This window comes from Macrosteles quadrilineatus, unplaced genomic scaffold (assembly GCF_028750875.1).
Source record: "Macrosteles quadrilineatus isolate MER2022 unplaced genomic scaffold, UCM_ALF_1.0 Scaffold_5__1_contigs__length_97177068, whole genome shotgun sequence".
In the NCBI taxonomy this organism is placed as follows: Eukaryota; Metazoa; Arthropoda; class Insecta; order Hemiptera; family Cicadellidae; genus Macrosteles; species Macrosteles quadrilineatus.
In genome coordinates, this window is record NW_026542598.1 from 45,951,083 (window position 1) to 45,967,833 (window position 16,751).

Sequence of the window (16,751 nt, forward strand, 5' to 3'; positions counted from 1 at the left end):
TGTTCTTAAAGAATCTATGATAAAAAGTATTTTAGACTGTTCATGAGGTAGTTCAAGAGGTTATATCCGGCTACAGACAATAAAAAAATTTATTTATTTGTAATTTTATAAAGAAACTAGCTGACCCGGCGAACTTCGTATCGCCTAAGTTATAGGTTTCCCCTAAGACAGACCGATGGAAAGAAAGTACCGTTACGTTTAATTTTCAAGATGATCTCGTTCGCATCGCTCAATCACGTCCTGGTTGAAGTTCGTTCGCTACGCTCACTCACCTTTAGGTTGGAGCTCGTTCGCTGCGCTCACTTGCCTTCAGGTTAGCTCGTTCGCTACGCTAACTCGCCTCCAGGTTGAAGTTCGTTCGCTACGCTCACTCACCTTTGGGTTGGTGCTCGTTCGCTACGCTCACTCACCTTTAGGTTGGAGCTCGTTCGCTGCGCTCACTTGCCTTCAGGTTAGCTCGTTCGCTACGCTAACTCGCCTCCACGTTGAAGTTCGTTCGCTACGCTCACTCACCTTTTGGTTGCAAATTAGCTGTTGTCATAAATGTAAAAGAAATAATAGTGCTGCACCCTGTTGGTAATCCTTGTAACTTTAATGCTATTGAACATCATAGAACAGAACCAACTTGTTTAATTGAAACAGCTGTTAAGATTCATTAATTCCATTTCTCAAAAGGTTAACATGGGAAACTCCAGAACCACTGGGGCGGAGCCCTTTTAAGAATTTCGAAACGGGAAATAGTTTACGTCCGATTCGCATACCTACAGAATTTACACACCAAATTTCATAACGATCGGTGAAGTCGTTCCGGAGGAGTTTGCAGACAAACACTGTGACACGAGAATTTTATATATTAGATATAATGGTGTCGTGTTAGTTTATATCTCCTGCTTTACAAGTATTTTCTGGTTATATACATTTTTAAGAGATTACAGCAAACCGCTCACCAGGCATTTAAATCACTCTGGTTGACCTAAAATTAAAATTACACTCGAGAAAAGCTAATTACTCCATCCCACAAACTTACGCAAAAACAAACAAAATTCTGACAGGTGGCAGATGTTTACAATAAAAGCAGCTCTGTTCAGGGTTCTGCTGGTGACATCATACTCCCGTCTTAGGCAACTTCATTTATAGGCCTTACATACAATCCATTACAGAAATATTATCATAGGAGTACTGATACAAGAAATTCTATCCTTAGGCATTGGACAAAATAAGTTGATGGCTGCTGGTATTATTTGTCAATTCTACACCTTCAAAAATCATCGTGTGTAAGCCCCCTAAGTAACTTAATTTCACACTACAACAAAGAAAACAAAGGTATCTGCTTTTTTATATGACAAAATAGAACAACTCCAATTTTTTAAGTGTACATTTAAATAAATGAATAATATAAATATCCTTTGGCTATTTAAGGAACATCAGAACCCAAACTAATGATTATCGAGAAAACCTGAAATTATAATTAAACTTTTTCACCTAGGATAATGCAGCATTTCACAAAACTCATTCAAAAAGGGAAAAATGGATATTGAACTTAAAATAGTTAATGGCTGGTAACTATCTTAACCATAGTTATTCAGTGATTCACCATAAACCTATAGAGGTTTGTCTATTCAAAGACCAATAAATTTTACAAATAATAATAAACGAGTTAATAGTGCAGTTGGATAAATGGACACTCTCTTACAGAGGAAACAGTGGTTATGTGTGGGACGACCTGAAAGCTTTTCAGCCTCTTAACACTACCTTAACTAATCTACCTTATGGCTACACTTAAGTATTTATATATTTTGTATTTTACAATATGTATTTAACAAGTCATCAGGTACAGAATGGTGAAACAGACTTCATGTAAGGCACTGCTCGAATAAGGGTAATGTGGATTCCAACTTCTGACAACACTTTTGCAATTTTTATGAACTTAATTGGAATTGCTTTTTTTATATTGGTTTCGGAAATAAAAACTTACTTTTATTGATTAGTTTTGCAAAAAAAAAAAACTAGCATTAATTAGATGATAAAAGATTTAATTGATGTCTCTACTTTCAATATTTTTATTGATAATAAGAAAGTGTAAAAAATGTAACCAGTTGCTTTTGTAACATATTATTATGTGAAGAGTAGCTAGAGGCTTGAAGTGGAATCCACATTGCCCTTGTAACAAAATAATCACGAGTTAAAACTTACAAGGTGGTAACTAAGTCGTTCTAGTATTATATACAAAATGTTTTCTTCTATTGGTAGGGTTCTTTGAACAAATAACATAAAAAATATCTGCAATTTTTCTGTAAAGATATAAAAACTCAATTATTAACTGTTCTTAACCTATTGTATCACAGATCTGAATCGGCCGTGGTGCATCTGTTGTCAAACATATTTATGAGAACCGTTGGAATTATATTCTGAAAATATTGCATCGCTTATTGATTGCTAAAATATTCACCTAAAGCTGACTCAATGCAATATCCTGGATCAAATAAAAATTGTAAATATATAAGGGTTAAGAGCTGTATCAATTCAGGATCCTTAAAAAGGAATTAATATAAAACTGGATTTAAAGAGACTCGTTTTTACAAATCTGATCATGATCCTTAATTTGCTCCTCCAAAAAAAGGTCAACCAAACTCTTAAATATAATGCGCACAAAACAGTATAACTAAAATTACAAAATGACCAACAAAAACACCACAAACCGTGATCTTACTGACTAATATTAAACCTAAATAATGATTTAGGCGTACAACATATAAATATACACCATCTTATATCGTTAAAGATAACGAGGCTGTTGATGAGGGCAGAGCAGAAGCACCGTCAACGAGGCACTTGGTGAATAATGTAATACTATTGAAACATTGTAAACATTCTAGTAAATCTGTCTTAAGTAGTTTAGAACGAATATTTCATAGAAAAGGTAACATTTTAAAAATACATATAACATTTATATAAAAGCGAATATTAGTAATTAATTATAAATACAACATGATAAAGCTTGGTTAAACCTTTGAAAACGTAAAGGTAACAAACAGTTACAAATAACAATACATGGAATTAACGGTAAGGAAAGACTACACAAGATTGCGTGTACGACTTCATCAACAGCGGCACAATTTTGATTTCCTGCTACAAACAAGAGTCGAGGCGAGAAGAGAACCGAGAACTGATTTGGTACGGATTCGATCGTCGTTTCTCCTCCTCCGATAGTAACAAAGGCCCTTGGCCGACGTCGTAGGAACATCAACCTTATCCAAAATAAATAACACGCTCGAAACAAAAACCTTGCATCCGACTTAAGTCTTAAATATATGAGGTAGATGTACTGTAAAATACGTTTACAACTAAATAACCTAATGGAAAGTCCTACGCTACAATGGAATCTAAATTTGCGGATCTGCAGAAGGTGTCATGGCGGCTAAGCCGGGAATGTGTCGGTAACTGACGTCCATCCAACCAGAAACTTTAGAGGTAAGTTAACCAGATCCAGAGTTTCAATTAGAATTACAGTTATGGAGTAATTTAACAGTTTGAAACATAATATTGCATACTTAAGATTAATTTACAAACAAATGTAACTTAATACATTTAAATTAGTAAAATAATACTAACAAATAGAACACAGTGTAATTCAATATAACATATAGCAATCAAACTACCACTTTGGTGTAAGACAGATAAAAGAAATAAATGAGAGTTCATGATTCTATTTGTGGATTTTTTTAAATCGAGAATCAAGACAAACTATATGTTAAAATCAATCTATGGAGGGATATAACACAAATCTTGGTAAACTATCATTAAACTTCACCAATTGGTAGCTATGTAATGATAATTTTTTACTTTAAATGAAGTTCTGTATTTATCAGGCTCCAAATACCTCTACTTCTCTATAAAAATTAACAAGTCATGATGATAACACTTTTCTGGTAACTTAACACAAAACATAACACAAATTATACACAACAACAGTTTTTATATCTTTATACTTTAGTTTTACTAAATGAATTTAAAAAATGAAAATTCTTGCACAAAGTTAGTAAGTATTTGAAAACAAAATGTTTTACAATAATTACATTATGTAAAAACTACAACCACTCTTAAATTTCTAAAAGATTAAAGACTTTAGATTTATATTATCAAAAACTGGTTGCAACATTTGTTCACACTAATCATTTTTGAAAGTAGCTATGTATGTAGAATTCTTAAGTGATGTAATATGTCAATTTTATTTCAACAGGTAATATAAATCACCTTAGTTAAACAATTTCCAGCGCTTTAAAATTCTCTAGTAGGCCTATGTGGGAATATATTGTAAGGCACACCCTTAATGTTTCATAGTTTATGTGGTATAAGATCTCAGGTTGGCAGGTTATTGATATAAAATTGTCACTTGTAAAGTTGTAGAAATGGAGGTAGTATTTTCATGGGGTGGTTTAATCACTTATCACAGCTAAAATATTGGACCGGGTTGAGATTTTAAAACTCATAAAATAACAAGTCGTCTAGTTTGTAGTTGAAGACTGAAAAGAAGAAGTGTGTACTGATTTTATTGTCTAGGCCCAGAAGGGCTTAGAAAAAATGTCCTAACGTACACAAACAGAATTTATGAAGAACTCAAGAGTTAGAAAATAATTCATCGAATACAGCCTCAACTGAAAAGTAGTTAGGCGTTGACTTAAAATACTGAATTAGACATCCCATCTATATGAACCAGCTGTGGCCAAATTTTATTCATAAAGAACTTGGTTGGATAAGCCAGTCATGCAGTGCGCTACAGTCTAAAACTTTATTTTATCCCTTAGTTTTGTTACTGAGACAGTTGAAATTACACAAAATATACTATGGGTTACAATAAGTGATTCAATCAGTTTGACTCCTTCTTTGTTGATGGCTTAATTAAGTTAAGTCCATATTCATTCTAATGCTGACAGTAACTTAACCGGGAATGGGATGTCTAGTTGTATCATAGTCATAGGTATAAGTATCAAACCAATGTAAATGTTACGGATTTTGTTGGAAAGCTTGGTTGAAGCCCGGCAGCGGAGTAGAGCTACTAGGAGTATCTCTGGGAGACAAGAAGCCTGGTATGACCAAGTCAGCATCAGAGGAGGAGCCCTGACTAGGACCAGACATCTGCAGGATCTGTCTGCTCAACGACTGTTCTTCCTCCACCTCCATGAAGTGACTGCCAGACATGATTGACAAGGGGAGGGGGTCTGACTCGTCCGCAGTGGTCAGCAGGAGGTTGGGAGGGAACTGATGAGGCAGAAGAGTGATAAACTCCTCGGCTTTAATATCAATCACTTCTGACGACGAGCCCCTCGGAATCTCTTCATAACTCATACCTGGATCGAGGCTGGACATGTGATGAGGGTATGGGGGAGGTGGGCTTTGGTAAATTGTATCGGACATCATGCTTCCGCTTGTTTCCGACAGTAATTCTTCTGGTTGACCGATCTGTCTCAACGTTTCAGAGTCCGCTTTAAATATTTCACTACTGGCAGGTAAATTTGTTTCGTCATCTTCCTCGTCGTCGAACATTCCGAGAGAAGATCTACTTTCACTTTTAACGTCTAGCAGTGGGAGTTCCTCGTCTTCTAGTCTGCTAGTAGAAGCTTCTTCCAATATAGCGGTGACGGACTTTGTTTTCTGATCTGCCTTTTTCTTTCCTTTCTTCCCTCCATGGTTGTGGCTCTTTTTTATATGTCTGACGAGATGGTCTTTTCTTCCGAAACGTTGAGGACAAAACTGGCATAAAAAATCCCTCCTACCGGTATGAACGACCAGATGGCGCCTCACATCCTTTCCGGTGAAGAAGCTTCTCTCGCAATACTCACATCTGTATTTTCGATCCGCTTGTGTTTTAACGGTCCGAGAACCGGCGTGGATTTTTAAATGCAAAACTATTTCTTCTTTTGTCGCACATACTTTATTACAAATCGTACACTCGAGATTACCGTCTTCCGCCGCGTGGACGGCTACGTGCTTTCGAAAACTAATCGGAGAACTGTACTCTTTTCCACAACCTTCTCGATCGCATTTGAACCGCTGTTTCAGAGGACTGTGAACCTTAGAATGATTTTTCAAGTGATCTTTTCGGTGAAAAGTCCGTCCGCAGGTATTACACCGATACTGTCGAGTGTCCGAGTGTATGAGAGCGTGGCGGACCAGTTTGAAGCGAGATGAGAAGGCCTTGCTGCAATGCTGACACACAAACGGTCGTTCTCCTGTGTGAGAGTAAAGGTGTTGACTCAGCTTGCCGGGACTGCCGAAGCTCTTGGGGCAGTGAGGGCAGGAGTGGCGTGCTCTACTCTCTGAGAACAGCTGTCTGCGCGCCGTGGGGGGAGCCTCCTCCCGCTCTGACTGCGGCGGTCGCTTTCTTGGTCTCGTGCGTCGCGCAGGTGGGCCTGCGGACGTGGATGGAGTGGCACATAGACATGCTTCGAGGGAATGCCTGCAAACCGAGCACTGCTGAACCACCGGGCCGTGCGATCGCAACTGGGGGCCCACCCCTGGAGACTGGTCTGAAAAATTTCAACCGTACTTAGTCCGATGTGTCAAAGTTTTATAAAATGACATAGTGAGGATAGCAGATTAAAAAGAAATAAAATCTTGTACAAATACCAATATGGAATACTTTTTAGAAATTTAAATTATTATAATTGTATCTAGGGAACACATAGGTATATCTTAGAGAAAACTTAATAAAGAATTAATGGAATGTAGCATTTACTACACTGGGAAGTAACTAATTCAGTAAATTAATTAGCTTCCATGAAGGTAATGAAAGGTAAAATCCTGGTTTAAAGGTAAACAAAAAAGTAATTGAACCTAGTTTAATTCTATCATAACACAACACTTTTTGCTATATAATATGGCTCAACAGATACAGTCCGCGAAACTCTAATAATATACTAATTTTTCTAGATTAGAAATCATAAGAACAACTGATTAGCATATTTAAAAAAAATGTATAAGATACAAAATAAAATTATTTTTTTTCAAATGCACACAAAAAATTACTCAATAAGAACTCCTCTAAAATCTGATTCAGCGATAAAATACAATAAAACATGTTGGATTGTATATTCAAACCACAAGAATTTCAAAGTGGTATAACTATCATAACCATACATCCAACCATAACTAAATATCAAACCTACAATATTATTATTTGATGCTAACAAGAAAAATAAAGTTCAATAGTTGTTCTTAAAACGTTTGTTCAGATAAATAAATAAATAATTAAATCATATGTTTTGTTCTACATTTTAGTTTAATTTCGTACTAACATTTTCTTGATTAGTTGTATGACACCGGTAAAGTTGCTTTATTCGTATTTGTAATTGTGTCATTCACCTCGACAACAGCTGTTCAACACACACACTTGCGCGAGTCGTTAATACACTCTATGTTTAGAGGCCGAAAGAAGAGCTTGTATTTTAATTTAACTAATTTTTCACAAACACTTTGGATTTTTTTAAATCGCTTGACCTATGGCTCCAAATCATGTCAGCACTTTCACTCATAATACTTCCTTGGTACTGTTTTTTTGTATTTATATTAAAACGGAAATGCTATTAAATATTATTATTATTTCAATATTATTAAAACATTGATAAACCTTTTTTGCTCTTATTATTTGCTATTCTATCTACTGTAATACATTTTGAAGATTTTATAATGTAATGGAGACGTATGAAACCTTTCAGAAATGTAAACCCTTCACTTATAGACGTAAGTTTTGTTTTTATTTCACACATGGCTACTACAGTATATCCAATGACCAAATAGATAAAAATAGTTTTCAAACTGTAGAAGTTTGAATCATTACAACTTCTAGAAAACAAAGATAGGCTACTATTAAAAATATGGAACGTAAATTTATTCACCTGACCTTACATACTGCCCCTAATATACAGATCTACATTTATGGTCACAAAATGATATTCATTGACTTTGAAATATCCAGATACGCAATTCAATTTGTTTATCAAGGCTGAGAAACTGTGAGGCCTATTGCCAAAACAGTGACCTACTACTTGGACCAAGTGCGTTGGTCATCTACGCACTGAGCAAGCTACGCTACAAGGTGGTGATTCATATGTACATATTTTGCTGTGTTGTATAAAAACAATAAGACCCAACAGAATTCTGATAAAATAAATTCAATACTTGAACAATCAAATACTATCAAACTGTGATAAACCAAAACCCTTTCTAAAAGTTTTTATACATTTTGGAAACATAATTTAAAAAATTACACGAATGACTTGTCAAAGTTGAATTTATTTTTATAAATAAAACCAGTGATTTACTTTATAAAAGGGTTGGAGAAAACTGGCGTTTCCCACATGATGATGTTACATGCATTTCACTACTCTATGTGTATTTTAGAATTATTTTAATTAATTTTTAAAGAGGTTGGCACTCTCTTTTAACCTTGAGTTTCTTTATCCACAGGGGTCTAAATCCCGGGTTCAATCCAATCCCGGTGTTTCGGGACTCATCAATCCTGGGATTATATTATTTTATGATTTTAACCAATTAGCCATTTTAAATGAGCGTGAAGTCCCCTTGTTGAGTTCTCTAACGTTTTAAACTGGCCTTAACTGTGTTACACTGTGCAATTTCTCTGTTTTTTAAGTAAAGAAATATCACCACACGGAACTTTCATCACCTGTCTTTCTTATTTACAATGTATGAATGTTTATATGTCACTCTTAAATTAAATAAACCCATTAAAAAAATTACGACTCGCATGTAGTACATGTCACGCTAATATGGAAACTAAATAAACCAAAATATAAAGATAAAAAGATAACATGAGAAGAATCATGAGTTGCAGCATAATATTTAATGTTATGTTCACTGACAGAAATAAAATAATTTAAGATACTGCATTGTAAAAAAAATTTAATAACACACTAAAAACTAAATACAAAGATAAAGTTATAGGCCTGGACCATAAATAAGTCATGCATCTTAATAATGAAATAATAATGGTGCGTTTGTTGTTAATTTTTAGGCCTTTAATGTTATTAAAAAAATAATATTTTAATTACCCGTTGCCATGTTATGTTTGCCACATCAATTGCGTTGTTTGCGTTAAATGACAAAAGTAAAACTCAAAACAACCACTAGGCGTAGTGTAATTAACTTCTAACTAATGTAATAACATTTACAGAAAGTAAATACAATTCGTCCAAAAACATGAAACATTATATGTTTACATTACGTTCGCCTATTGAGTTTGATGATACAGTATAACCTCTTTAATCCGAACTAATTGGGACCAGGGGTAGTTCGGACTATTGAATAGTTCGGATTACAGAACATATTGTTGTTTTTACGTAACAATAGCTAAAACATGGCTAAAATTGATCAAAATTATTTTGGGAAAAATGAAAAAAATGTTTTATAAATTAAAATACAGTGTTTATTTAATACAGTAGTAAACATGGTGAATAAACAGTACTGTACATTAAATACAGTATAGAATAAAGAACTGCTGTACTGTGTATAGACTACAGCAATGAGGGGTTCGGATTAAAAAGGTTCTACTGTAATTAAAAGTGTCCAATCAAAATAGATCACAGTTTATACCATATTTCATATATATATTTATCGTCCTAAAAATAAACAGTATACTGTGTTTCAAGTGTTATTGGACGTATTTTTTAAATTATTTTCCGTAAGTAAAACTCCTCAAATTCACAAAAAAATAATATAAACATAGGTTCTGCAATCCCATTAAAACCGGGAATAAAATACGTCAATCCTGGGATTTCTAGTTATCAAAAATCTACCGGGATCCCGGGATTGAGACCCCTAGTCCCAGGCCTGTGTGTGGAATGTGCTAAACAAAGCAACTGGTACAGCACAAAACACCATGATGCAAACAAACGACATCACTGCCTTAATTTCATAGCCCATTGTGGTTCTGACTGGGCCAACAAAGAAGTAGTTTTCTGCCAATTGAAATATATTTTTTAACATTGTCGCTTGGAAATAATTATATCTTGCTCATACAAAATTGCAACTTGATAAAAAGTAATTTTTAAACATAAAATAAATCAATGAAATCATTATTTTCTATCCAAAGTTTGAATTAGGTTTTTGGGGTTTGTGGATCTTATGTGTACAATTTCATGACCAATTCAATACTTAACATATGTTTTAGCGAGAATTTCTTATTATTAAAGGAATTTGTTGGACTTTTGTGTGCAGCAAATCAAACCCTAAATATTTTTTATAGGCATATTGGGTATCAATTTAAAGCTCTTATCCTCTAGATGTGTCTTTTGCGGGTTTGGGTAATATCCCATGAAAGCCCATTGTCCTATAGGCTTTTAAAATTTCATTGTGCTGAATTCTGTCGTCAATCATCAGAACTTTTTCAAGTTTACATTTGTTTACATCAAAAAATATGGCCATGATACAATTTCGTTTACATCAATACGAAAATGGGGTTATCTGTAGTTGGTAATGTTTCATTGAATTCAAGTAAAATGTAGTAATGTTATTAGTAAATGTAAAGAAGAAAATGACTTACGTTAGATATTGTGTTGTGATGGGATTTTGTGTTTTCATAATATGTTTTATTAGTATTTGTAATTTTTCTAAGATACCTCAAAGAGATTGCGCACATAATGAAAATAATAGGACTCGCAATGCAAATAATAGGGAATGATAAGAAATAATCGTTTCCAATTTTATCAACTATATACCAATATCACGGATTTTTAAGTCACAAAGTGACGCAAGTTACTAGTAATATAATCAATGAAGATAATACAAAGATGGCGCAAGTTACTAGTAATATAATCAATAAAGATTATGGAATTGTCAAAATCCTTCAAGTTTTGTAACATTTAAAAACTATTCTAGACTTCATCATAAGCTTCACACAGATTTACGAGTGACATTGATAAAAAGTATTAATCATTTAAACATGCATACTATTTGTTCAATTAAAATGAAGTTTAGGCCTACCAGATGGAGGTTTGGATCCCATGTCGAAGGCATATTCCTGGTTCAACAATCACCAGTTGACCGCACAACAAACAGCAGAGCCCACAGTTCTATAACAAATGCAATTGTCAAATATTATTAAAATGCTTTTTATTGACTTAAAGTTTTAGTTTTACTGAGATCCATGTTCTTTATGTTGGAAATATTATCACAAGAAACTTGTTAACTTTTTAAAAAGTGATTTAGGGTTTTTTAGAGTTGTATCGCTTGTTATTTTTTTTAAGTCTTCAGGAGTTTTTGTTTTTGACTTTTTTTGGAAAGCAACATTTCTGTTGTAATTATAAACTGTTGAAAACATTGAAAGGTTTCAATAAAAAACTAGAGTTCTTATTGTTGTAATCTTTTAGTTTAAACATTTCCGTAAATTCCTGTGTAGACAAAGGCTGTAGGTTAGCTAAAATGTGCACATTTGTGGATTTTATCTTGCAATATTTTTTAATATTGTTCTATTTTCAACAGTTAGTTGTTAAATTTCTCACCCTAGCATAATTTAAATTTTAAACTGCATATAAAAGTGACCTTACAACTGAAAATAAAAATGACAATTTTTAGAAATAAAAAATATTGGTACCAATGAATGAGGGAAGTAACAACAGCTGGTATGAGTCATCAAGGCAAAGGTGTTGTAAAATAGTAGACCAAGGACAAGAGGTATACAGCAATAAAATACAGCATCATATCTTGAAAACAATTTGTAGCAAGGTTCATGTCTCAGACAGTTTCAACAAATACAATCACAATTTGTTGTACATTTCCAATACTGTAGATCTACAGAAAATAGTTTTATTATTTATAAAAGTAAACAACTGGTGATTTTTCTACGTAGGGAATCAATTTAAATTTATGATAAAAGTGCAATTTTGTGTCTGGATCAATCTTGGAAATTGTAAATAAAGTTTACTTGTTTTTAAGTTTTTTTTATTTTTTATAAATTTTACACTTTGATTGTCCAATTACCACTTTTTTGACAATTTTATCGTGATAAAATTATGTTGAAAGAATTATCAATTTATTACCTGTACCTAAGATTTTCTTTTTATAACTATTAGAGTAAAAGTCTACAAATTCGGCAAAATTAAGTGCCGACCGAGAGTGCAGCAGGCAGCGCATTAATTCCTTCCCCAATGGGTTAAAGTTAAAATCCAAATGTTTTCAAACCGGTTGGTTTCTGGTGGATGCCGACATAGTAAGGAGAGGTAAGTTACCCGGCCGCAGCAAACCACTGGACTAAGCAAACTCTCTTTCTAACCAGAAATCGTATCAAAATTCAAAAAACGGTAACTAACAAAACTGAATTAAACAACATATTAAAACTTTTGATCCTAAAAATGTCTGCGGATTTGATGAAGTATCAAACTCTGTTGTAAAATATTGTACAGAAGAACTAATTGACTCCCTTTTAGACATCATAAACAGTTTGATTCTAAATCCACATGTACCTGATAAAATTAAAATATTAACAGTATATCCAACCATGAGAAAGAAGAAAAAATGTCAAAAACAAACTACAGGCCAATTTCTATACTGCCTACTTTCTCAAAATACATAGAAAAATCATTTTTAACCAGATAATGAACCATTTAAATGAAAATAACCTACTAAACTGAAAAATAAATGGATTTTTACCTCAAAAATCTATTACTTTACTACTACAGCAGTTTTTGTTGATTTTATAACAAAAAAACTGGGAATAAAATAACAATGTCATAGGAATCTACCTGTACATAGAAAATGTGTTTGACAGTCTAAATTTTAAAACCCTCATAGCAAACTAAATGCACTCAAAAATGCACAAAAATGGATCAAAAGTTACTTCAGAAATAGAAAACAACAAAAAGAAATAGACTACATAAAACCAATAATGAACTAAACCCAAATCAAAATTTCTAGATATGACCCAAGGAATCACACAAGGAAGCATCCTCAGATCCCTCCATTTTTTCATGTTAGCTAGATGAACAATTTTCCAGAAAACCTTCTCAGGAAAGGACTGAATAAGTTTGCTGATGACACCACAGTACTAATCCCTCAAAATCACCTCTTTATAAACAATGGAGGAATGGAAAATATTCTAAAACATAGAAGAATTTAGCAAAACAATAGAAATCAAAATCAAAAACACAAAAACTGTCACAATAGAATTTTCCTGCAAGTCAAACTCCATCAAAAATCCAAAAGAAATATCAAACCCAAACAAATTGCATCATACTAAATTTCTAGGAATCCAAATAATTTAAAATGGGAACACCATATTGATTTCCTTAAACAAAAGTTATCCACATCAATTTGTGCTATGAGAAGAATAACAAGTCTGACAGACTTTGCTACAACAAAAACTGCCTACCATGCACTTAACTTACAGAATCGCACCTCCATTTTGGAATTGTCGCCTGGGGCGCAGCAAGTAGGCCTACAGATCTTTTTCAAACAGTTTTTGTACTGTACTTCAGAAAGAAGCAATAAGAACCCTAAATAATTTTCACTATCAAGAAAACTGTAAACCATTCTTTAAAAAAATCTCACATCAACATTTATTAATACCTAGTTGAAGTAGTAGCCCAAGCAATCAAATTGGATCCTATCTAATGAAATGAAACCCATAAAATTACAATACCAGAAGGAAAAAATACCTAAATTTACCACAGCGTAGCCTAGAAAGAACTGCAAGAACCCCAATGTATAGAGGGAAAAAATTATACTTGTATAATTTTAAGCTATTACCAAACCAGCTTAAAAATATTCAAGGCGCAAGACAACTATCTCTCTACTCAACTGAAAACTATCTCCTACCCCTACTACAGCTTAAACAAATTCCTGGATGAACACACATACAACTGAAGACGGTAAAATCAGAAACTCATACACATAGGCGTACCGTACACAATGTGGCACCCACAAATAGGTCGAGATTTTTTTTTTATAAGAAAATTACTGACTGTACACATTACTTAATGTACGTCAAACTGGCAAAAATTTCACATATCATTAAGGTGCTCTTAAACCGTTATATCTATTAGAATAAATAAGTGTGCCTACGGTATTATAATCATAAATTAACAATCCAACTTTGTATAGTACTAGCTGTAACCCGCGGGCTTTGCCCCGTTTAACTTCTTAATTTTCAAGATGATCTCGTTCGCATGGCTCAATCACGTCCTGGTTGAAGTTTGTTCGCTACGCTCACTCACCTTTAGGTTGGAGCTCGTTCGCTACGCTCACTCACCCTTAGGTTATCCATGCTTAAAAACGGTGTTTTCAGAGACAGTATTTTCAAACCATTTCCCCGGGCCCCCCGTTGGCTTGGGGGGTATTCCATGCCACCCTAACCCCCTGGAAGGTCTGGCACCCACAATTCCAAGACCCTGCGCACGCCTATGCTCATACACCAGAAAAACAAGAAAATGAAAAAAGTGTGTAATTATATAGTATTGAAGCCTCCAATGGAATTTTTAATTTTGATAGGCCTTATCTTTGACTAAGGCATAAGGCAAAAAGCATTTACCGTACACGTGGAATTCCAATATAACAAGTTAATCCTCATAGGAAATTTGCAAAAATGCGATTATATGTAGTATAATGCTGCTGTTCTAACACAACCTAACCGAACAAAACTTCTAGAACTCCTTTGATGTCAGAAATAGCATGTCAGGGTGGTCGATCAGGCTTTATGCAAACTAGTGACTGTATTAAGTTAAGTCCTTTGAAGGTACTGTAGGTTGGATTAGGTAAGATAATGTTTAGGTTATCGTTTATGTCTCATAAAGACTGTTTTTGTACAATTAACACCCTTATAAAACACTCCAAAACACTATTTCATAAATACAAGCATAATAATATAATGTATGGTGAAAAGATGACACCTCCCCCAATCTTTATGTCCGGAGAAGAACAGAAGTAAGTTTAAGAACAGTAAGTAAGGTCTTAGTTTTTACCATTTGACAGCGGGCTGCTCGATAGGCCTTATGATGCTTCTTACAGAGCCAAAATAACCCAGATTTAATTTGTTCTAGGTATCAAAAGCATTAACCTGAACCGTTTATGTTATCCTGAGTCAAACATTACCTTTGTAATTTTTAAATTAACCACATTTAATCATTCAAATACATAATTTATGAGTTATTCAACTCTCAATAATTGAAGAGGCCAATGAATACTGAACTAAGACGATCTTGCTGCACCCATATACTACTTAGTTTAATTAGTGTGCAGGGAAGGCAGTTTAACCATTGAATAACTTAAGTAGCCTAATTTTACTTAATATAATAAATTGTAACAAATAAGAGGTTTTAAATTCATAATAGGCTAGGCCCTATGCCTGTAACACTCCAGAGGGTTGGATTACCCTAAATGTGGCTCAATAACTTATAATAACTGGCCAAAAGTTTAATCCATTTCAAAATTAACATATTTTTAAGCTGGTTAAATGCTGAGTGGATTTTACAAATACCTAACTTAGCCTTTGGTAATGGGCTTAGAGAACTTTGTAACCTCTTTAACCAGCCCTGTTATTTAAACAAAAGAATTAAATCATCAAACAAATTGGTTATCCAAATAAGTTAGGATAGCTCAAACCTCGATGCTCAATTTAATGCCAAAATAATGGGAAGAAAGAAATAAAAATGTATCAAGCTACCTAGCATAAAAGAGAGGAAATGTTGGCCCTTTAACCCTGTTTAACTTAGTTCATTTTGCATTAAGAGCTTACTTTGTTTTGATTTATTCCAAACAACATAGGCTTGGTTATAGGTCATTTTATAATATCTTTACAGCAATATATTTAGAAATTTATGCTAGAAATTACTTATCAGTCTAAACTTAATGTAGGCTAGATTACAGATAGACATAAAAACATTATCACTGGAGGCCATTGTCTGTAATCAGCTGATGATAACTCACTTAGAGAAAATTCTTGATGTTGATAGTTAGATTTGTACCTGACACTATTACTATAATAAAAATCCAAATTTGTAAAAATAATTTGATGTTATACTGAAGATGGACTAAAACAATTAACATAACTTAGCACTAGCAAAACAAATACTTACTGTTAGAAAACTCAATCCACGTGAAATAACTTATATTGTTACTTTAAAACGAGCAAAATTCCAAATTTACTTTGAAAAAGAGGTTTGTTTTTTGATATATCGGGTTTCCTCTCAAAATGTGAAAAGGGACTGGTATCATGATAACTAATCAACTTCTAATTAATAAAGAGAACCCGTCAGACACATACTATCCTTGAAATTTGACAGAGGCCATCTTGGCTAGATTCTATTGTTTGGTAAAACATATGTTTAGTAAACAGATGTTCATAGTTGCTCATTTGAATATGACGTAGTCACCTCAGGAATTGCGTACAAAGAAAAGAATCAAGCCAAAGAGTAATGTAGTTATCGTGGCATATATGACTATGTAACATGGATAAACATAAACGAATGACGTCACTGGCCCGAATTTCATACTAATAATCGTAACACCTGGTTTAAGGACGATTTTTTTTATCGTTCCATTCAAGTATTAGCTGAGCGGAGCTCCTATACTACACTCCTGCTTTTGTTTTATAAATACTCCTCCTAAATTCTGAAGCGTGAAATTTAGTACAGTCATAGTAATCAACTAACTATGAAAGGATATAGATCTAAAATGGTTCAAATCAGACGAAAGGGCTGTTTTGTACGTAAATTTTAACATCGGCCTTACCTTACGGGTTTATT

At 33.6% G+C, this 16,751-nt stretch overlaps 1 protein-coding gene across 1 annotated transcript; it reads right to left on the bottom strand.

The window, feature by feature from the left end:
• Positions 1-800: 800 nt before the first annotated feature.
• On the bottom strand, positions 801-16,103 carry LOC128995274 (zinc finger protein PLAGL1-like). The gene is made up of 3 exons (XM_054420235.1): positions 16,083-16,103; positions 10,999-11,087; positions 801-6,527 (listed from the first exon to the last, which is right to left on the bottom strand). The coding sequence occupies exons 2-3, from the start codon at positions 11,018-11,020 to the stop codon at positions 5,005-5,007; spliced, it is 1,545 nt and encodes a 514-aa protein (XP_054276210.1). The 5' UTR covers positions 11,021-11,087; positions 16,083-16,103; the 3' UTR covers positions 801-5,004.
• Between the last annotated feature and the right edge of the window lie 648 nt (positions 16,104-16,751).

What these genes read in the sequence shown, in the direction of transcription:
- LOC128995274 (XM_054420235.1), bottom strand. Translation starts at nt 11,020, where the DNA reads ATGGGATCCAAACCTCCATCTG. An exon ending in GGGATCCAAACCTCCATCTG is followed by an intron (nt 6,528 to 10,998) that starts GTAGGCCTAAAC and finishes GAAATTTTTCAG; the next exon opens with ACCAGTCTCCAGGGGTGGGC.